This window comes from Chenopodium quinoa, unplaced genomic scaffold (genome assembly GCF_001683475.1).
Source record: "Chenopodium quinoa cultivar QQ74 unplaced genomic scaffold, ASM168347v1, whole genome shotgun sequence".
Taxonomy (NCBI): Eukaryota; Viridiplantae; Streptophyta; class Magnoliopsida; order Caryophyllales; family Amaranthaceae; genus Chenopodium; species Chenopodium quinoa.
Window position 1 is genome coordinate 278,181 of NW_018743518.1, and position 21,573 is coordinate 299,753.

At 36.3% G+C, this 21,573-nt stretch overlaps 3 protein-coding genes and 1 pseudogene across 4 annotated transcripts; 2 read left to right on the plus strand and 2 right to left on the minus strand.

Moving 5' to 3' along the window:
- Positions 1-1,892: 1,892 nt before the first annotated feature.
- Positions 1,893-11,507, minus strand: LOC110739967. 2 transcript variants are annotated; one of them, XM_021920450.1, is made up of 5 exons: positions 10,462-11,507; positions 4,649-4,709; positions 4,473-4,556; positions 4,207-4,348; positions 1,893-2,557 (listed from the first exon to the last, which is right to left on the minus strand). In XM_021920450.1, the coding sequence occupies exons 1-5, from the start codon at positions 10,964-10,966 to the stop codon at positions 2,189-2,191; spliced, it is 1,161 nt and encodes a 386-aa protein (XP_021776142.1). In that variant the 5' UTR covers positions 10,967-11,507; the 3' UTR covers positions 1,893-2,188. The 2 variants fall into 2 exon arrangements, with proteins under 2 accessions (XP_021776142.1, XP_021776143.1); XM_021920451.1 differs by having other exon boundaries at positions 4,649-4,706; positions 10,462-11,506.
- A 1,074-nt stretch (positions 11,508-12,581) lies between these two features.
- On the plus strand, positions 12,582-15,182 carry LOC110739968 (G2/mitotic-specific cyclin S13-7-like). The gene is made up of 7 exons (XM_021920452.1): positions 12,582-12,733; positions 13,221-13,417; positions 13,553-13,774; positions 13,862-14,236; positions 14,327-14,488; positions 14,591-14,772; positions 14,869-15,182. Exons 1-7 carry the CDS (start codon positions 12,697-12,699, stop codon positions 15,011-15,013), a joined length of 1,320 nt encoding a protein of 439 aa, XP_021776144.1. The 5' UTR covers positions 12,582-12,696; the 3' UTR covers positions 15,014-15,182.
- A 286-nt stretch (positions 15,183-15,468) lies between these two features.
- On the plus strand, positions 15,469-17,995 carry LOC110739969 (photosynthetic NDH subunit of subcomplex B 1, chloroplastic-like). Its single transcript, XM_021920453.1, has 6 exons — positions 15,469-16,131; positions 16,521-16,711; positions 16,811-17,068; positions 17,188-17,293; positions 17,396-17,481; positions 17,601-17,995. The coding sequence occupies exons 1-6, from the start codon at positions 15,544-15,546 to the stop codon at positions 17,773-17,775; spliced, it is 1,404 nt and encodes a 467-aa protein (XP_021776145.1). The 5' UTR covers positions 15,469-15,543; the 3' UTR covers positions 17,776-17,995.
- A 152-nt stretch (positions 17,996-18,147) lies between these two features.
- LOC110739970 lies at positions 18,148-20,025 on the minus strand (annotated as a pseudogene).
- Between the last annotated feature and the right edge of the window lie 1,548 nt (positions 20,026-21,573).

Below are 21,573 nucleotides of genomic sequence, written 5' to 3' on the forward strand. Positions count from 1 at the left end.
AAATCTAGCCGTAAATAAGTCACCAGTCAGTGGTTCAAGATATTTAATTATAGAGGGGGATTCAAACCCAACATAAATTCCCAGCTTTCTTTGTGGACTCATTTTGTTCGTTGGGGTGGAGCAATGGGAACATATACAGCACAACCAAAGATTTTTAGATGTGAGATACTTGGTTCTCGACCGCAAACAAATTGTAGTGGTGAGAATTTATGATAAGCTATAAGTCTCAATCTAATTAGTGCTGCTGCACGTATTATAGCATGTCCCTAAGCAGATGATGGAAATTTTGACCTCATTAATAATGGTCTTGCAATCAATTGCAACTCTTAATTAGTGATTCAGCTAGACCATTTTGTGTATGAACAAGAGCTACAGGGTGTTCAACCTCAATTCCGATTGACATACAATACTCATTAAATGTTTGGGATGTAAATCCCCCAGCATTGTCGAGTCTTATTTTTTTATTGTATAATCTGGTAATTGTGCTCTTAATTTGATAATTTGGACAAGTAATTTTGCAAAGGCAACATTTCTACTTGAAAGCAGACTGACATGTGACCATCGTGTAGAAGCATCAATCAAAACCATGAAATATCGAAATGGTCCACATGCCGAATTAATTGGCCCACAAATATCTCCCTGAATTCTTTCCAAGAATTTTGAAGATTCAATAGCAATTTTGTTCATAGATAGTCTTATTATTATTAATTTGCCAAGTGAACATGCAGAGCATGTTAATTCATCCGATCGACGAATTTTGACATTTCTCATTGAATGTCCAACTGAATTTGCTATTATTCTTTGCATCATCCCAGTTGCTGGATGTCTCAAACGGTCATGCCATAAAATAATCAGATGTTTGTCATCTAAGTTTTGGTTAGATATCATATTGATTTCCACGGGTCGTATGTTTACACGATATAACCCCGAAGAATATGCTGGCAATTTCTCATAAATACTCCTTTTAACCTGTTGTCATTGTTTCTAAATAATAGCCATTTTGACGTACATCTTTAAAGCTTATGAGATTTCTTCGAGATTTACTCGAGTATAAAGCATTATTGATTATCAATTTTGTTCCATTTGAAAGCATTATACAAGCCTTTCCAGATCCTTCAATTAATTTTGTTGACCGGGAAATAGTGTTTAAATTTGCCTGAAACAACTTTAATTATGAAAAATATTTTCTATCCTTCAAGATAGTGTGTGTTGTTCCACTGTCCAAAAGGCACTGATATTCGGAACCAACTTTAGACATATCCATATCTGACTAGGAATTGGTGCTGATAACGTGTTAAAAGAAACTTTATTGATAGAGAAATTTTGAGTGAAGAGAAGGTAAAGATAGAATTAGTGAAAATGCTGTAGTATTTACTACTATATCAAGTCTCAATTTATAGTAAAATTTTTACAATAAAATATTAGACATTATTGTACTTTTGAGCATATAATTAAGAGCATATAATTGATCCAAATACCACATGTGAACTTTCACATTTGTATTTTTTTTTCTCAACACCATCTTATTAAAGTTTCCGATAGAAGAATAGAGGGTCAAGAGTCAAGCACCTCGTGTGGGAATTGTATTTATTAGATGATGAAAAAGTTGAGGAAATACAAATGAAATGTACCACTCTCCTTTTATTTTGTCTTCAACGAACTCATCAATCTTAAATGTGTAGTGACTACTGAGTGTAATTTATGGTCGACAAGCAGTTTTCGTCCCCTTCCTTTTTTGGTGCCTTTTGAAGCGATTAATGCCTTCTTTATACTACGTAATATTTATATTTTTGCACGTTTGATTCGTTGAATTCATTATTATTTTTCTTTATTTTAATGAGAAATTTATCAAGACAATGTAGTTCTTACGAGGTATTTTGAAGAGCTTCCACTAGACAGAATAGAGCGAATTATATATATTTTTGGGAAGAAAAAAAAATACTCCGTTGCAATCAACAGGAAGGAGAACTAAAACATACATAGCAACTGTACAAGAAAGCTAAAAATATCACCTGTCACATAACAGAATTTCCTAAACCCTAAGCATACCGACGACTTCATCTTCTTCCTTTTGTCTGCATCTCACATTGAGGATTGTAGAGTACAGAATAATTCACATTTATACAATTAACTACTATCTGCCAGCTTCTCTTGATAGAAATATGTTCTTATCAACAAAACTGCAGGTTTAACCATCAAAGCAGACACTCATTTCATCCAAAGCTCTAGCAAGCTCCAGCTTATCCATGTCTATCGGTTTATCCTCCTCGCCCTTAATTTTGTCATCTTTTTCTTTTCCTTCTCCTGCTGCAACGCATTCCTGGAATCTAAAGCAGGTTACGAGATGATCGTTTGTCAAACCAGCTGCTTGCATAAATGAGTAGACTGCAGTGGGCCCAACTCCTCGAAATCCTCTTCTCACCAGGTCCTTGCTTATCATCTCTGCTTTAGAAGTCTTGACTGGCACCTGGCGTGGATATCGGAACTTGTTTACTATAGGTTTCTGATTCATAAAGCTCCATATATACTTGTCAAATGATCCAAACTCCTCGATTATCTGCATAATCACAATAAGAAAAACATAACAGTAAATAACATAATCAGCACTTTCCTTCTCAGCTGTTTCCTTGGAATATGTTTTGAAGCAAATAAAACAGCATTAAGTTAAATACGCTTAGCTCACCCCATTACTAACTTCATTATTTTCACACAAGATGCAGCAGCATTGGAGTTAATTCTTTTAGCTCAGGATTACAAATGTGATGATTTACACAAACCAAAATAACATTCTACAGTACATAATAACAACATAGCAAATAAAATACCTCAGGGCTAGAACTAATACGACAGAACTTTAATACTTCGTATCACATTTTGAATAACATCAGCAAAATATTGTTAATGGAATGCACTACAGATAAAAAGCCAGAAGACAACACATTTGCACAGTGCTAAGCAGCAAGTTGCATCAGTTTTGCTTCTGCTACATGATAATTCTGATATCTAGTTATTCAACGCTAGACTCAACCACTGCACAAGAAACTAACGGACTCAATCAATTAGAAATGGGATAAGAAGTCATCTAGGTCTCAATCATGTAACAATTAGCTTGATTAAGAAAACTAGATACTGACTAGTTGCAAGAATAATTGCACCATATTCAAATGACATCCCTTTTGTGGTTCAATTCAACACCAGCAAAAATCGCAAGATAGCGATGATTTTCCTCAAATTTTACAGATGCCTAACTGAAGAGAAACAAGTTAACATTACATGCGAAAGGGAGGACAGGTTTCTAACTTTGTTGAATCAAAGACAACGAATTTCCAAAACAATAATTGAATAGAGATCTAAAAGAGGCTAGAGATAAAATCTTTCTCCAAGCTGGGAAACAAAGCTGCATTTCTCCCTTAAAATTCGCAGCATTGAGTTCTGAACAATTATGCAGAGAAACTGGTAAGAAAGCACACTCCTGAGAATAACCCCATGCGTATTTTGGCAATTTTGCTGCCAAGAACTCAAAACCTCCAAGGTTAACATAGCCTTGCTCGAAAGGAAAAATGTATTTGCCCGGAAAGGTGCATCTATAATCCACTCGTATACTACTACTCTCATCACTGATATAACATAATTGCAAGGGTCAAATTTAGCTTCTGGGCTCCAAAGGGTTCAAGAATCCAACCAATAATTATAGATATAATACATATCCTTATTATGGACCCTGAAGATTATGAAATCCTTCGCATCTTATTCTATTTCTTCATCTCCATGATATCAACCCTACATTGAGATCCATGCTAATAAGAATGATAAGTGGCTTATGGTCATGCAAAAGCAATTACCTCAAGGATAAAGCTGTAACTGAAAATTGGAAACATTCAGCTCCACACTTTAACCTACATGAAGGTGAAGAAGTAAGACTACCTTGCATCACTTGCATGCAAAATTGTGTTTTTTCCTTGGAAATTGTTTTCCATGGAAAAACATTTTCCCATAAAACAGTTCCATCAAAGCATACAGTCTTAGTCCCCCCCCCCCCCCCCCCTCCCTCCCTTTTCTATTTGGTAAATTACACTTTTAGGTGCAAATAATGTCATAATCATGGCATCCACATTGTAAGGTAACTTTACCAATAACACTTTTATATAAATGCTACGTGCCATGAAAAGAGAAATAATCATGCATCAACAACAAATTTAGTATTACCTTGCAAACTTGACGTGCATTTTCAACAATATTGCGCATTTTAAGCTCTGATAATAGGGTACTTCCAGGACTTCCCGGTCCACTAATCTTCTTCTCATTTAATTTAGAAACAGATACTGGATCAAAATGCAAGAACACTTCCCTGCAAAGTGGAAGGTATAACAAGCACTAAGACTGTGATTAATCAATGAATTGTCTGATATACATGGTATGACTATCATAGAAGGAAATTAAAAAAGAAAGAGAAACTAATCATAAAGTCCTACCTGAATATATTTCTCTTATTCAGTATTGTCGGCCATGCTAACTCAGCTAAAGCGGCCGAGAGACTGAGCAGTTCAAACAGTTTGCTACAGATAAACAAAAATAAGATGGTAAAATTCATTAGAATGCATTAAAAAAAACTTGGAATATATCAACTCCCTCATAAATCATAATATACCTGTCATCATGAACTGGAACTCCCCATTCTTCATCATGAAAAGTAGCGTAAGATGGATCTTCTTCAGAAAAGGAAACAGTGTTAGAATATCAACAAAGATATAACATCAAACAGAACAGGCCAATATATAGCTTTTTTATGAAATAAAATAAGCAGTTTGATAAAGAAATCTCTTTTATTTATGTACATGAAAGAGAAAGAAAGAAATTTATAAGCAAGTTCTAATGGCCTGTTTGGTAGGAAGTGATAGATGACCGTAAACCCATAATGATGATAATGATATACTCCCTGTGTCACAATTTAAAAGTCTCATTTCTCCCCAAAACCTTGTCCCTAACTTAAAAGTTACATTTCACCTTTACGGCTGTATCTATTTCTCATTCAATCAATCAATCAATCAATCAAAGCCTTAATCCCATAAGTGTGGGGTCGGTTACATGAACCAAAAGTAATTATTCCGTGTAGTCCTCGACGAAAATCTTCCTTCTCCATCCCTTATGATCCAATGCTTCATCCTCATGCAAATCCATAAACTTCATATCCTTCCTAACTCCTTCCAACCAAGTCATTTTCGGTCTTCCTCTCCCTCGTTTAACCCCTCCTCCTCCATCCCTTACGATCCAATGCTTCATCCTCATGCAAATCATATACTTCATATCCTTCTTAACTCCTTCCAACCAAGTCATTTTCAGTCTTCCTTTCCCTCGTTTTACCCCTTCATGGTCCCACTCTTCCACTCTTCGTACCGGTGCACCCTCGGGTCTCCGTCCTACATGCCCAAATTAACGCAGGCGATTTTCCCTTAGTTTGTCTGCAATGCCTACCACCCCTACTTTCTTGCGAATAACCTTATTTCTGATTCTATCTCTTAGAGTGTTCCCGCACATCCACCTTAACATGCGCACTTTAGTAACCTTCATTTTTTTAATGTGCTCTTTCTTAGAAGCCTAACATTCAGTCTCATAAAGGGTTTTATGGCAGCAGAATTTTCCCTTCAACTGTAAGGGAATGCTTCATGGCCGCTCTCCATTTAAGCCACCCCAACTTAATCCTCTGGGCCATGTCTTGATCTATGTCACCATTTTTCTGGATGATCGACTCAAGATTTCTAAAACATTCACTCATGGTCAAGTCCTTTCCACCCAAACTCACCACATCATCGCTTGTCCCCCCTCTGAGTACCAAAGTGGAATACCAAATATTCAGTCTTACTCCGACTTAGCTTAAACCCTCTACATTCCAACCTTTGTCTCCATTGCTTCAATTTGGCATTATCCCCATCTTTAGTTTCATCCAACAAAAACGATATCATCTGCAAACAGCATACACCATGGAACCTCATCTTGAATTGGTCTGGTTATTTCGTTTAGAACCGTTGCAAAAAGAAAAGGGCTTAATGTAGACCTTTGATGTAATCCAACTATAATGGAAAAATCTTTTTTCAACCTTCCCCATGTCCTCACATTTGTTGACACATCCCGATACATATCCTTAACCAGGTCCACGTACCTTCGTGGGATACCTTTCTTCAACATTGCCCACCAAAGTACCGCTCTTGACACCTTGTCATATGCCTTCTCTAAATCAATAAACACCAAACAAATATCTTTCTTCTTTACCCTATAAAACTCCATCGTTTATCTTATCAAATGGATTGCTTTCATAGTAGATCTCCCACAAATAAAACCAAATTAGTTATTCGAAATGTTTGTGCATGTCCTCAACCTATGTTCAATCACTCTTTCCCACAACTTCATAGTGTGGCTCTTAAGTTTGATCCCTCGACATTTAAACAATCTTGAGCGTCTCCTTTGTTTTTATAGTTCGGGACCAAGGTGTTGTTCTTCTAATCTTGCAAGATCCTTGTAGCCCTCCATATCCTGTTAAAGAGGTCTATTAACAAATCAATACCAATCTTACCCAAACAACTCCACACCACTATCGGTATACCATCAAGCCAACCGCCTTCTTAGGCTTCATCTTCTTCAATCCCCCGCATATATTCCACGTTGATTTCTTCATCACTCACAGAGGTACCCCTTCCACAACTCCACGACTTCCATTAAACAATTCATCGAAGTACCCCTTCCACATGTCCTTGATGACCTCTTCTTGTACTAGAATAATTTGGTTCTTATCTTAGACACACTTTACCATGCCAATATCCTTCCTTGCCTCTTGTCTTCTCTCGCCATCTTATAAATGATCTTTTCTTCCTCCTTGGAGTTGAGCTTTTCGTAAACCTCCTAATAAGCCTTTTCTTTCGCTTGGCGAACAGCTGCTTTTGCCTTACTCTTAGCCTCCTTATACGCTGCAAAGGTTTCGTCGCTCCTACATTTTCCCAAGGTGTGATAGCATTTCGTTTTTTGCTTAATTACTCCTTTCACCTCTTCATTCCACCACGAAGTATCTATCTGCATCGAAGTTCTCCCCTTTGATTCCATGAAGTATCTATTTCTTCATTCACTTCAAATAAAACGAACCCCACTATCTTTTTTTTTTTTTTTTTTTTTTTTAAACAACGTTAAAAACTTGTGCAAAAGGTAAATAAGACTTCAAATTGGAAACGGAGGGAATATGTAATTTTGGAAGGAAAGTCTTGTGTCAATGTAGAACTCAATACCACCTCTATAGTGATAATGAATGGTTATCTAAGAAAAAAAAAAAAAAAACAAACAAACAAATGATGGTGGAAATACACTACCATGGACATTGGCATGTAAACTTTCTCTACAAACCTACATATAAATTCAATATTATTACCACCATATATCAGCCTCCACCAAACATACCATAAAGAAATGTCCAATCAAAACAGAATATAAGATACAAAAGTCACTCTTTTTTTTGCCTTCACAAAATAAAAGCATATTATTCATTGCAATCTAACACTCAGCACCACTACAACAGAGCTAAAAATTCATTGCACACACTTCCATTACTTGTCTCAAATTCAAGTGTTTGTTCTAAACTAGTACTCCTTCACTCTGTTCCTCTTATTCTACAAAGTACGAACGTATTGAGGCAAGGAACTGAGGTATGGAGCAGTAATGAAATTAGGTTAATGGGCCTTAACTTCGCGGCTCTAGTTGATCCACATGTATTGTCAATTATTATTCTTTTTTAATTCCCTCAAAAAGCCAGATAAGCCGGCCAGATTTTAAATTGCCTAACTTGCAAGCTTAATCAAGCCCAGTTGGATCGAGTCCAGCTGGGTAGCTATGATAGCGCCCAGACATGAACCGGTTAAGAAACCTGGGTCGAGACAATTCACATGCCTTACTCAAGTTGCCTTAGGTGGCATAGTATGAAAATGCGGTTTCAGTCGCGATCGCGGGAACGGTTGCGGTATCACGGTAACGGTATTGATGCGTTGATCGCGGACCGGGTCGCAGTTGTAGCGGTAGAATTTCATTTAAAATTTATGAATCCAAATATTATAATTTAGGTTTTTAAATAATTTTTTATATAGGTTATAAATTAAATTATTATACAAAGTACTTAGTACTTACCTTTAAACCAAAACCATACTTGTTCTTTTATTTACCCATTGACAAGTATGACAACAATTTAAAAAAGAAATAAAGTAACAAACAAAAAGGCCCACTATTGTCCCACTAACTTATTGATATATAATAAAAGTGACCAAACCCATTACTTGAACTTACATGTGATTACCTCTTTACAGTTGTCCCAATATTTACTTTCTCTCTCTTCCTTTGGTTCTGAGCTAAGAAACTCAATGGTTTCCACGGAGTTTCTCCATTTCTTTCCTTTTTTTTTTTTTGTCTAAAAACTTAGTAATTCTTCTCGAAATTATCAACTATTGAGTCAATAACGTTCGATGTGGACGAGATTCATTTCGTATCGGTTGTATTGGCCAAAATCTCGACCTTTTGAAAAACGTCGTGCAAAAACGGTAAATATCGAATCGGTAAGTTCGAAATCTGTTACAAATCGGCCGGTTCACGACGTAACAACCGCATTTTTATACCATGTTAGGTGGGCCAAGTGTTTGCTAAAACGTTTTATTTTTGAGAAATTGAAACACCTTTAATAAGCCATATCAACCGGCTGGAATTTGGTGACTTGGCCCATGAGTCCATGATGCACTTGCTAGCTTGACTAGTCTAAATTCACCTTCGGCTTGACGAGCCTTGCCATCTTTATAATGAAAAGATGCTCTAGTATCAAATGCATAGCAATCGTCTCAATTTTAGCCTCCACCAACACCACCCACCCCCCAAAGTTGAAAGAAGACTTAGAACACCAAGGCTCCTTGAAAGGGAAAACCTAACAATGATCCCACAGATTAATTTTCCAACATGTTCTCAATTGCTTTGGCAATCTCTAAAAGGGATGACATATAAATCCTTATCTTAATCCTTAGTATTGGGATTGGAGGTTACCTTGGACTTCATATGTCTCCAACCTTGATGAGAGCATTAGATGTTTAGATCTCTTAGCCTTACCAAAAGTATTCTAGTACGAGGTTGTATCTAAGCCTTATATCAAAGCTTACACTACCCCGGTTTCCGAAAGTTCTTTACACTTTTACTTTAATGTATTTTTGGCAAAACCCATATATTACCTTACCTCCACATTATTTACACTTAGCCTTCACAATGTTTACACTTATCCACTTACTCTCTCTTACTTTTCCCACCTTTTTCTTACACCCACTCACTTTACTCATCACATTAACATACTCGATCTCTAATTGCCATAATTTGTGTGCAACGAAGATAGTAAAGAGAACCATATATTGTCTACTATGTTGAGTTAGAGCCAATAATCAAACAAAAAAATAAAACTTTTGCTCTAAGAACAATAAACCATTGTGTACAAATTGAAGAAGGAGAATTTAAAAGGAACAGCCAAAGACACCCTAATCCTATTCTTCAACTCAAACCTTAATTAAAAGAAATCAAATATTGCTTTCTATGCTACATTTCATCTTAGTTTCACATGTTTCATCTTCTAGGGCCTTATTATCAAATTTTTGCGGAACTTAACGATGGTTTTAAATGAATTCGGTACCCTCATCACTTCAATGATAGACCTTTTAACCTCTCCAAACACCTCCTCTAGAAAGTGAGTCATTCACTAGATTCTATCCTTCTTGTTCACCATAAAAAAGAGGTTTATCCTCAAGTTAAATGCTTTGATAAAAGCCACAAGATCTTCCTCAATCGTCATTTTTCCTACCAGTATCATAGCATCAATCATCTACAACTCACCCCAAAAATTCACACCTCCAAACTTCAGCAGCTTAAAATTTTCACCCCTAAATTTCTAGCAACACAAAAAATTTGGCTGTCATGTCACCCAAGACCACCAAATGACATTTCTTAAACTCAATTACACTTACTGACACAAAACTGCAAATTTAATGAAAAATAACACAAGTAGAAATAAAAGTCTTTAACCACTACTACCAACATATATCCACCAATGTGTATCACCAGTTAACCAAATCACACATGGAGAGTGCAAGAGTCTAATTCAAACTTTGTTGAATGACAAAATATTAACATACATTTCCTGCTTTCTCTTCCTACCTCTTAAAAACACGGAATTTCGAGGAAAAAAAGGAAGCTAATAACATACATTCTCTTCCAATAACTTCGTAACCAGACAAAAGGAGTTGTTCCCATATCTACAATAAAAACTACACGATTGAACATCAATCTTCTTCCGTAATTATCCACCTTTTAAGTCCAACAAGCTAAGCATAACAAGATATTTGCACTATGATTGTAGCATTGATGTTAAAATATGAAAAATAAAAAATAAAAAAGGCTAAATCATACCAGTATTAGAAGTAACCCAAGCACATCGCTTCTTTCCCAACCCATCAACCTCAGGCGCTGCCCCATTATCCACAACCACCTTCTCCACCTTACTAGCACCCAAACCCATGTTACTAGCACCCCCTAGCTTCCTCCTCATCAATGGTGCGCTACTCCGGCTAATCCTCCCAGTCGATGCTCGACTATGAGAAGAATCCGACGAAGCATCCGATGAACACGAAGCATTAAGTGAAGAATTACCCCGCAAAAGCTGATTCCCGTGCCTTAGGATCGACGGAGCGCTGAGATTTCTCATTGGCGGCGATAATGTGGGTGGATTTTGAGCTAATCTCTTCTCTTTACTCTTGGTTTCCGTCTCCGGCGAGCTATCGGACTTCCGCTGAGGTTTCGTGGTCGGTTTCCGAGCTTCAACGACGGTCCTCGCTTTGTTTCCGGCAGGTACTAGCACTGGCCTTTGCTCAAAGTCAGCTAAATTAGTCGATCTAACCCTGGGACCCCCCGACATTGACGATATTCTGGGCAAAAAAACCCTAAAATTGGGGTAAAATGCAGTGAAATTAGTTTAGATTGAAAATAAATAGCAATTGGCAACGCACATTGTGGGAAAATGGAGATCAGATGTGAAATTAGGGGTTATGAATTAGGGGTTTTGGGGGTAGGAGAGAAACCCTAGAAGAGGAGAGAGAAGAAGAAGAAGAAGAAGAAGAAGAAGGTGCATTGATAATAATGGGGTTGACTAAGAAGATGGGTAGTAGTTGGATGCCATTTTTAGGAAGAAGAAGAGGAGAGAGTGGAGTGAGGAGAAGTTGCAAGAGAAGAGTCAAGTTAAAGCTAAAATGAGATTTCACCCTAAAGTTGTTTGAAATTGGGCACAAATAGATGGAAGGTTTTTGCAAGCAAAGCATGGATTCTTTATTTTTTATTCTTATTCTTATGGGGAGACTGGATAGAGAATGAGAGTTTTTGAGTCTACCCATTTAAAGTGTGCCACTTAATGACACACTTATGACTACTACCAAAGTTATTGTCACTTTAATTGTATAATTTGTGGTTTCTTATTCCATTTTGCCAACTCTACCAAAGATTGTACATAATTGGTCTAAAACACCACACAATACGAATCAACATGAAAAAAGCATGACATGATATGGACATGAGATTGACACGACATTGTTACATTGGTTAATGTCTAGCCCACTCTTTTTAAAATTTTATAACGACACAACACAATTGGTGATCCAAGACGTGAGTCATGCCTCTCTAGCTCTAAAATAACCATTCGATCAGCTCAGCATAAGGCATGACCCATTACCATTTTTACTCTATCCTGTAATTATTCATTGTCCTAAAGTTGCTAGGAAAATTGAAAAATTAACAAGTAATTTAATTTAGTTTTTAAAATGACATTGTGTGACTTAGTTTTAACAAAAAGGATAGTTAGGCTGGTCACTAATCAATACAATTATGAAAGAAACAAGATAGCATTCAGTATGGCCTTTAAAAGTAGAATATTATGTACACGGATCAATTAGTATAAAAAAAAAAAAAAATAAATAAAGAATAAATAAAAAATAAAAAATAAAAATAAAAACTATTTTTGTTGAGCAAACTTTGTAATCTCATTGTGTCGATTGTCATATAAAATACATAATACAATAAGTGATCATCTCTAAATTTATTACTTAATTTTAACGATCATAATTCACACACATGAATCATACATTAAAATTGTGTAATAATCCTATAACAATCCAAGAGATGCCTTCTAGTATAATAGCATCACATTAATGTGTCGACCCCTCGTTTAATTTTGCCTGCCTTATTATATGGCATGTTATGTAGCAAGACTAGCAAGTAGCACCTAAAGTCCTAAAAGTCAACAAAGGGAAATAATAAAAGGAAAAGAAAAGAAAAAAAGAAGAAAGGAGGAACGGATAAGTCCAAGTCCCAGGGAAGTTATAACGGTAGGCCCATTAAAGGCCCATACACATATACACATATGGGCGAAAATAATAAAAAGAAAAAACATTGGAGTTTACCGTTAGATTGGAGCGCATCCAACGATCCGAACTTTACAGAAAATTCGACCGTTGTGGATCCCCACCCCCATTTAAATACCGCCATTGCAAACCTTGTTCTGTCATCTCCATCTTCGTCGCTCATTAATCCACTCTTAGGAGAGAAGGAGAGAGAGAGAGAGAGAGAATATTTTACTCAGAGAAATCGAAACAGAGAATGGCTGCTCGACCTGTTCTTCAAGATCAACCCAGAGGTATTCTTCTTTCCTATTCGCCATTTCATTCACCGATTTTGCATACTATTTGATCTATCTCATGTTCATCTTTATAACTTTAATCAGAATTCAATTTTGTTATTTATCTCCATTTTTTTCTCTGTTCATTCTGATTTTCTCTGTTTTTCGGAAATTCATTTCTGGTTTTTAATTTCTCTGTTTTTTGTATTTCTGATTGACTTCTCTGTGTTTTTTGGATGTGGATTTTTGATTTCCATCCATCTCTATTTCCTTTCTGTTGTTATAATGTCGAAAGATTTGATCTTTGATTTTTCTACTTATTCTTTTGTTTTCCTCTTGAATTTGGTTTCTTTGACTCATATGTTTGACGAGAATTTGATTAAAAATTATAATTAAAACCCCCAATTCATTGTTGTTAATCTTGGTTTTAAGTTTTGATCTGGGTATTCTGATTCTTGTCCGTTTGAAAAAAAAACCTAAAATCTTGGGATGTGTGAATGAATAGGTGGAGTTCAACAGAAAAATGGTCAAGGAGAGAGAAAAAATAGGACAGCATTAGGAGACATTGGAAACGTAGTGACTGCAAGAGGAGCAGTTGGTGGTAATGGTATTGTTAAACCCCAGGCAATCAACCGTCCTCTCACTCGGAGTTTCTGTGCGCAGTTAGTAGCAAATGCACAAGCCGCTGCTCAGAAAAACAAGGTACTATTACCAAAGCCTCGGATCAAATTCCATCTACATCATCCCTCTTTTCAAATATAATAAGACAACTGAAAATTTTGGTTTTAATTTGATTGATGCAAATTACTTATCTATCAAAATCTGGACTGTTTGCAGAAACAAGGAGTTCAAGTTGTGGATGTAAATGTTGGTGGCGCAAGGAAAATTGGGGTAACAGGAGCAGGAGTAGCAGCAGCAGCCCAGAAAAAGGTGCAAGAAAAGAAGAAAACTGAAGTTGACTCAAAAACCCCTTCTGGACATGGGAAGGTTGAGCATAAACCAGCACCTAAGAAGAAGAAATCCCCAACCCTTACTTCTTTCCTCACCGCCCGTAGCAAGGTCTAATTTCAATCATTTAATTGCATCCGATTAAGATTAGTATAGTAGACAAATATTGTTCTAAATTAAATGTGCAAAATTATTCAGGAAGCTTGTGGACTGACCAAGAAACCTCAAGAACTAGTGGTCAACATTGATGAGGGAAGCATAGAAGATGAATTGGCAGTTGTTGAGTATGTTGAGGACATTTACAACTTCTACAAGATTGCTGAGGCCGAGAGTCGAGTGCGCGATTACATGGATTCTCAGCCTGATATCAATGAGAAGATGAGGTCAATTCTTGTAGATTGGTTAATTGAAGTGCATTACAAGTTTGAGTTGAGGCAGGAGACCCTTTACCTCACCATAAACATCATCGATCGCTTCCTTTCGATGAAGGTTGTCCCTAGGAAAGAGCTTCAGTTGGTAGGCATTGCCTCAATGCTCATTGCCTGCAAGTATGAAGAAATTTGGGCACCTGAGGTACTGTAATTTCAGGACCCTAAAACTGAAACTGTTTATGGGTTGTTTTTGAGCTAGTAATGTTATTAATCTGAGTGAAAATTGTTGCAGGTGAATGATTTTGTACAGATATCAGACAAGGCATATGTGAGAGAGCAAGTTCTGGCAATGGAGAAAACAATACTTGGGAATATGGAGTGGTATTTGACAGTCCCTACACCATACATGTTCCTCACTAGATATGTCAAAGCTTCTGTTCCAGCTAATTCTGAGGTATATATATACATACAATTGGATCTCAATTGTGAAGATTTTAGCCTACAATAATCAACTTTTACTGATTGGTTTTCTTTGCTTGTTTTTGGTTAATGGCAGTTGGAGAATATGTCATACTTCTTTTCAGAGCTTGGCATGATGAATTATGCTACCACAATCAAGTATCCTCCTTCACTTCTGGCTGCTTCGAGTGTGTACGCTGCTCGTTGTACTATGAACAACAGTCCCTCTTGGGCAGAAACTCTCAAGCATTACACAGGCTACTCTGAAAACCAGCTTACGTAAGAACTGTTCCCAAATAAACACATATAAAGTGCTATATACATCGACCATGAAAGTTATACTAAACATACATTTTGTGATGATATGATGTGCAGGGAATGTGCTAGGCTGTTGGTTAGCTTCCATATGGCAGCACCGGAAAACAGGCTGAGAGCAGTTTACAAGAAGTTTTCAAAACCAGATAATGGCGCTGTCGCCCTTCGATCTCCAGCCAAAAGCCTTTTGGCCTCTACTTCATGAGATTTTTGTACTAGAGTTCATTGCAAAATAATGCTTAGTGTTTTACTGTCATTAAATTTCTACACACCATCACAGAATGATGGTCTTGCAATTCTTTTATTGACAACTGAGATATGTAATCAAAGCTTTCTTACTTTGAGTATATATAAAAACAGATTTTTATTCTTGATTTCCCGGTGTCAAATTTTATCTTTCCATCTTGCTCAGAACTTCTTTAAACCGAAAATTTCTGAAGTGTTAAAAACAAAGCTGATGCAATCTGCAAATGAGGCCAAATTTATCGAGAATGCTTCCAAAACAATTCGTCCACATAATATAAGGGAAAATAATATTTACAAAAGTGTACAACAATAAGAATTTACAAAGGGAAAATAATATTTACAAAAGTACAACACAAGGGAAAATAATATTTACAATAAGAAATTAATAATGTGAGGCATAAAATGAAATCAGCTTCCTCACTTATCCAATTATCTCACAAACCAACTGCCAAAACCAAAACACACATTTCACAAAAACAGACTTTAGCTATGGCTACTTCTCTACTACCCAAGTGTCTAGCTCCAATTTTCTTCAACTCTCCTTCCTTGCCTAGTAATTCCAACCACCTCACCAAACTCTCCTTTCTGAATCCACTAGAACACTCACTTAGCGCGAAACGACCAATTCTTCTGCCACAAGCAAAGAAGAAAAACCCGTGGTTAGATCTATTCGACGATGGAGAGGATGATCCAGATATAGAATATGGGTCATTGTATACTGATGGGAAACAAGAGGAAGACCCAAGACCACCGGATAATCCCGGCAACCCATATGGGTTCCTTAAGTTCCCACAAGGATATTCTGTGGAGGTAGCATCATTGGCATCAAAGGTGAGAGGAGATGTCAGAAGATGTTGCTGTGTGATTTCTGGTGGTGTATATGAGAACCTGCTTTTCTTCCCTGTAATTCAGTTGATCAAAGATAGGTATCCTGGAGTTCAGATCGATATAATTACATCAGCCAGAGGAAAACAGACTTATGAAATGAATAAAAATGTGAGGTGGGCAACTGTTTACGATCCTGATGATCATTTTCCTGATCCAGCAGAGTACACTGACATGATTGGACTTCTTAAGGTTGGTCAGTATGTTCTATCTTTTTTGGGGCACTTCAAGTTCAAACTAAAAAGAAGCATCATACCTTCCAAATGTCATAAGTAATATGCCAATATTTCACGTTAGTAGAGTTTGAATGTTAGTAATATGTAGCTCTGAAAGAAGAGGTAGTCTAAGCTCCAACAAAATTTAGGCCTACATGACTCACAGTCAACTTTATAACACCCATTTTAATGAGATACGTTTCTTGTGCCAACACAACTAAATGAGTAAATATAGATGATCAAGCAACAACATACTCACTGAAGATCCTAAACTATCGATCAAGGGAAGTGGTAAATCGGAACAGCTACATACTCATCGCATAAAAGTGTAGACAATTTACAAATTGATTTTAATTTTTCTTGCAGAATAGATATTATGACATGGTACTGTCTACAAAACTAGCAGGGCTAGGGCATGCAGCATTTTTGTTCATGACAACAGCAAGAGACAGAGTAAGCTACATTTATCCCAATGTAAATGCAGCAGGAGCTGGACTCTTACTATCTGAAACATTTACACCAGACAGTATGAATCTTTCAGAGGGAGGATATAACATGTGAGAATTAACACAACTTACCCGCAACTTTAACATTTTAATATCATAAGCAAAACACAATTCCTTATTTGTGTTGGTTTTTTTTTTTATGGCTACTAGGTACCATCAGATGGTTGAATGGTTAGGCCGACCAGCTAAGAACGTACCTCGGCTGCCAGTTACCCCCTTGAAGGTATCAATTTCAAGGAGGCTGAAGGAGGTTGTGGATGCTAAATATAAGGAAGCAGGAGCAGAAAAGGGGAAATATGTTGTGATTCATGGCATACAGTGCGACTCACAGGCATCAATGCAGTCCAGAGGAGATACTGATAGCTTGCTCCCTATAGAGATCTGGGCAGAAATATCCCAGGCGATCAGGTAATGTTGGTTGTAACATGTAACATTTTTTATTTTTATTTTTTGGGCAGCATTTTGCTAGCTCAGAAAATTTTTAAGCCAAAAATTGTCTGCTGCATCAAACTGTTTTGTTAAAACAGGGGAGTTACTCCAGTGTTTGTGATTCCACATGAAAAACTAAGAGAAGATGTGGAGGAAATTGTCGGGGACGAAACAAGCATTGTGTTTATAACGACGCCTGGCAAAGTAAGTACAATGTTATTTTTACTTGATCCAAAGCATGAAGAACTTCCGGAACTTTAACTTGAACTTATAGCACTTGACTCTAACTTTGTAAATATGCATCAGTTAGCAGCATTGATCAATGATTCTGTTGGCGTTATAGCAACCAACACAGCAGCTATTCAGCTTGCGCATGCCCGAGAAAAACCCAGGTTAGACCAAATTTGTATTAAAATTGGCACATAAGAGTTTTGTAATTGAATCTACTATAGCTGCATTAACACTCACAAAGTTGCAAAGAAATGATAATATCTTCACTCAAATTCTGCAGCATCGCTTTGTTTTGCTCTGAAGAAAAGGGAAAACGTTTTGTTCCCAATGCAGAAGGAAAGAAGTGTACAATCATAGCATCAAAAACAGGAAAATTGGCAGATATTGATGTTGAAGCTGTAAAAGATGCACTTAAAGTTTTTAAGATTGCAACTGCAGTTCCAGCTTTGGTGTAAAATGGCATATCAAGGATGTTCTCCCCACCTTTTTTTTTTCTTTCTCTTTCAACTTATTCTACCAAACCCCTCATGGAAATTGATTTAAGAAAACGAAATATGAGTGTGAGGGAGACACAGTACTTGGAAGATGTTACTCTTGTATGCTTATGTAATGACATCAACTGTACATTCTGAAACTTGAATGAGAATAGACAATCATTCATTTTCTTTATTTTCAGAACCAAAGATTCACATACTGAAGTTACAAAGATCGAGTTTTGCAAGGGACTCACCACTAATTAATTTGAAGCAAACAAAATGATACAAAACAGGTACCAAAACTAAGCACAAGAAAAATTGATGTGAACTTGGGAGCTTCATTTCACTAAATTTTTTTGCATCAGTGGCTTATAGGATATTCTAAGGATGAGTTGGAAACTCATCTGAGTGGTTTGGCACGAGTGGTTGGATCTTCGTCTGACTCTACATGTATCATGAACACATAGCCGAGGCACCACAAAAGGATATATTGGAAGGGAACCCACGAAAGACAGGCCAGTAAACTCATAATGCTTCCAACATACTGTGGATCTTTGATGTAACCAAATGGAAATTCAGTAACCCAAGGAACGGACTTTCCAAAGCGAACACCATAATAAGTGCCAGATTCGCCCAATAACTGATAAACCCTGCAATTAATTGAACACTCCATTAGTTAACATAAAGTATAAAGGACAGGGGGAGAACAACAGGAAGAAAAGAAGGATGAAGAAGATGAGAAACTCCTTAGTCCTTAGGAAAAGCAAATACCAACTCTGAAACTAAATAAATGGTCTTAGTTAAATGCTTTTTGAATAAAAAATTTCTTAATTAGGAAATAACTGAAGAATCACAGGGGCCAAATTTTGGAGCAAGAACAAAAATAAGAACCCTATTTCCTGAATTTCATCCACTTTTTGTACAGTCTGACAATCAGTAAAATTTTAAGTTTATTTTGACACAATGTATTAACTGCAAGCCTCAGTAACCCTATCAACAGGTATCATCATCTCCAACCAAAGGTCAAATTCACAACACCCTCCCATTCAAACACAATTTCATGTTCTTGGAAGAAGCCTGGAAATGGAAAAGCAGTGGACAGTACGCCTTAGCAAGAACAAGAAAGCAAATTCATTACTGTCAACCCTCTCAAAAAGTTTCCCGGAGAAATTAGCATATACGAAGTATGTTTCTCTAAGGTTTCCATGTCTTGCGAGGATACATGGAAGAACTTTGGGTAATGTAAGCTTTATAGGTGAATGGCAGAGAAGCAAGATAGAAATAGATACAACCATAATAACAGTCTGAATTGTATTAGGCTTATAGCTGATCAAAGGAGTAGTATTACCATATCCTATATATCTTCAACTCATACTACTAAATAACCCTTCACTCTCTAGGATTTCTCCAACTTACTTCAGTGTTTCTCAACCTTGTCATCAACTGGAATCGGTAATGTATTCATCACTTATGCCATCAAATTTTTAGAAGAACCGATAAGCAAGCATCGGATAACTGATCTTTGGTAAGTAATTAGTTATCCGGAATACATAATCAATATCGGAAAATATATCACCCCTAACAACTTACTAACTCGGTATTCAGACTATTAATTGCAAAATCCATCTTCTTCAAAAAATCATGTAAAGGGGCCCAACAAATTAAACCAAGTCTACATTACTAATTCATTCATTCATTCATTCATTCATTCTCCCCACTTAATTAATCTCAGAAACTCCAATAACACAATCTTCTCTTTCCATCTTGCATAATTAAACCAAGTCTATTTTCCTCGTGATTAACTACAATCAAACAAACAAAAAATATTGAGAAATTAGAAATAAAAGAAGAGAGAAAAGGATGGACCTGAAGTTGAGGAACTGGCCAGCAAGGAAGAGAGGCCAAAAATAGAAAGGAGGAGGCCATGAAAGAGAAGAGAAACTGAATGAGTTTGAGAAAATGAGAGACAAAAGCCATAATCTTGGAAGGATCATTTTGTTTGCCGCAAAGATGAACCCATTTCTGAGGTTGTTTCCATAACCAATAGTAGAATGGAAATGGCAACAACACTCCTATTCCTGCCCATATTCCCATCTTCAGGGATCTTCTTCTTCTTCCTTGAGATTTTTTTGTTTCCAGATTTCTATTTCTGGGCAATTTCAGAACAGAAAAGGTATTTAAAACTCGGATAGGTTTCAGTGTTAGAGATTTTGGACAATCAGCCCAATGTTTGTACCTCTGGGCCCAATTATAACTCACTCTGCCCTTTACCTTGTAAATTGTGATAAAACAACTATATGGCTCTTACCAACACTTCTTTCAATCTTAGCATTGGCTTTAGCCTTTAATTAAGAGATCAATTAATTTAAGTACCTGTATTTAACTACCAGGTGAGTATGTATGGTACTTCATTCAAAGTGAAGTGCTTACGGATTACAGAGTACTATACTTCATTCTATAGACATGCACGCATTATAATTAAACACATGTTACTTTTATCCTAAAAAACATATAACAAGGTCTAATAACATTTTACATATGATTGGCTTCTTGGGCGCGAAGGTTAAAATTCTTTTTCCTATTCACTTTTCTGTAAATGATGTAGGATATATACTTGTCTTATCAATTTTTGTAAGAGCTGTAAAATGAGACCGAGGGAATATTAGGAATGTAAATAGCAGCGAACAATAATGACTAATACTACATGTGAAATTCTATTTTCAGCGGTACAATAATCAGCAGCCTAGATTAGCAACATATTCTAGCAGTTGGGCCTGCCAAGAAAAAGAGTTGGTAATCATTAAGTTGTGATTAAAATGTCACTTTGATTTGCCACTGATGCAGATATTAGAACGGCTACAATATTTTGCAACTTTATTAAAGTCGAAGATCTTAATAATAAAAGAAATTCCACAAACATGTGTCAACTTCATTCAGTTACTTCATGTTTTACTAATTGCCATCAAAACAATAATAAAGCTCATTTTATTAATCCCTTTTGGCATTAAGATTTTGAGAGTCATGGTTCTAGTAATATCAAACAGATTGCAAATGCCTCAGCTCATGATTCCTAACTTCATTGATATAATTCCTTCCCCTTTCATTCATAATAGAGTGCAAATTCAGACATGAGCACGTGAACTTTATTTGTGACATCTTTTAAGTAAAACTTGTTTTAAGTAAAAGATTCCATCTCACTATATCATTATTCGATGTAACCGATTCGATCTCACTATATTATTACTTGATGTAATCAATATTCAATAAGGATAACCTATATTTTAAACGTGATTTTATTTAACTTTTATTGAGAACTGATTTCTTTTAAGTTATGTTGTGTAGGGTAAATTATTCTAGTTTCACCCCATACAAACAATAAATGACCATGAGATTTTTAAAAAAATACATGTGATTATGATTGATGTTAATGTCCTAAGGACCAAACATATGAACAACACATATAAAGTAAAAGCAAATCTCGTAGCTTATTATATACAGAGTATCGATCATATGCATTCAATACACAAAAATTGTACTAATTCATAAATTGTTATAGACACGCGTTTATCTGTTACAATACAATATGTTTGAGGAACAATTCAAGGGGGTTGGGAAAAAATGGAAATCATAAAATTACCAAATTAAGCTCCTTTGTACTAGGAGTAGTACTAAATTAAAGAAAGAATAGAGTTTTAAAAATTACTAGTCGTAGAAAAACGGAGAAAATGAAAAGTGGGTGATAGTCATGGACGGATCTACTCATGTGCACAGTGGTGC

What these genes read in the sequence shown, in the direction of transcription:
- LOC110739968 (XM_021920452.1), top strand. Translation starts at nt 12,697, where the DNA reads ATGGCTGCTCGACCTGTTCTTCAAGATCAACCCAGAG. An exon ending in CCGCTGCTCAGAAAAACAAG is followed by an intron (nt 13,418 to 13,552) that starts GTACTATTACCA and finishes GACTGTTTGCAG; the next exon opens with AAACAAGGAGTTCAAGTTGT. An exon ending in CTGTTCCAGCTAATTCTGAG is followed by an intron (nt 14,489 to 14,590) that starts GTATATATATAC and finishes GGTTAATGGCAG; the next exon opens with TTGGAGAATATGTCATACTT.
- LOC110739969 (XM_021920453.1), top strand. Translation starts at nt 15,544, where the DNA reads ATGGCTACTTCTCTACTACCCAAGTGTCTAGCTCCAATTTTCTTCAAC. An exon ending in ACATGATTGGACTTCTTAAG is followed by an intron (nt 16,132 to 16,520) that starts GTTGGTCAGTAT and finishes TTTTTCTTGCAG; the next exon opens with AATAGATATTATGACATGGT. An exon ending in CATGCCCGAGAAAAACCCAG is followed by an intron (nt 17,482 to 17,600) that starts GTTAGACCAAAT and finishes CAAATTCTGCAG; the next exon opens with CATCGCTTTGTTTTGCTCTG.
- LOC110739967 (XM_021920450.1), bottom strand. Translation starts at nt 10,966, where the DNA reads ATGTCGGGGGGTCCCAGGGTTAGATCGACTAATTTAGCTGACTTTGAG. An exon ending in GTTCCAGTTCATGATGACAG is followed by an intron (nt 4,557 to 4,648) that starts GTATATTATGAT and finishes GTTTATCTGTAG; the next exon opens with CAAACTGTTTGAACTGCTCA. An exon ending in AATAAGAGAAATATATTCAG is followed by an intron (nt 4,349 to 4,472) that starts GTAGGACTTTAT and finishes TCCACTTTGCAG; the next exon opens with GGAAGTGTTCTTGCATTTTG.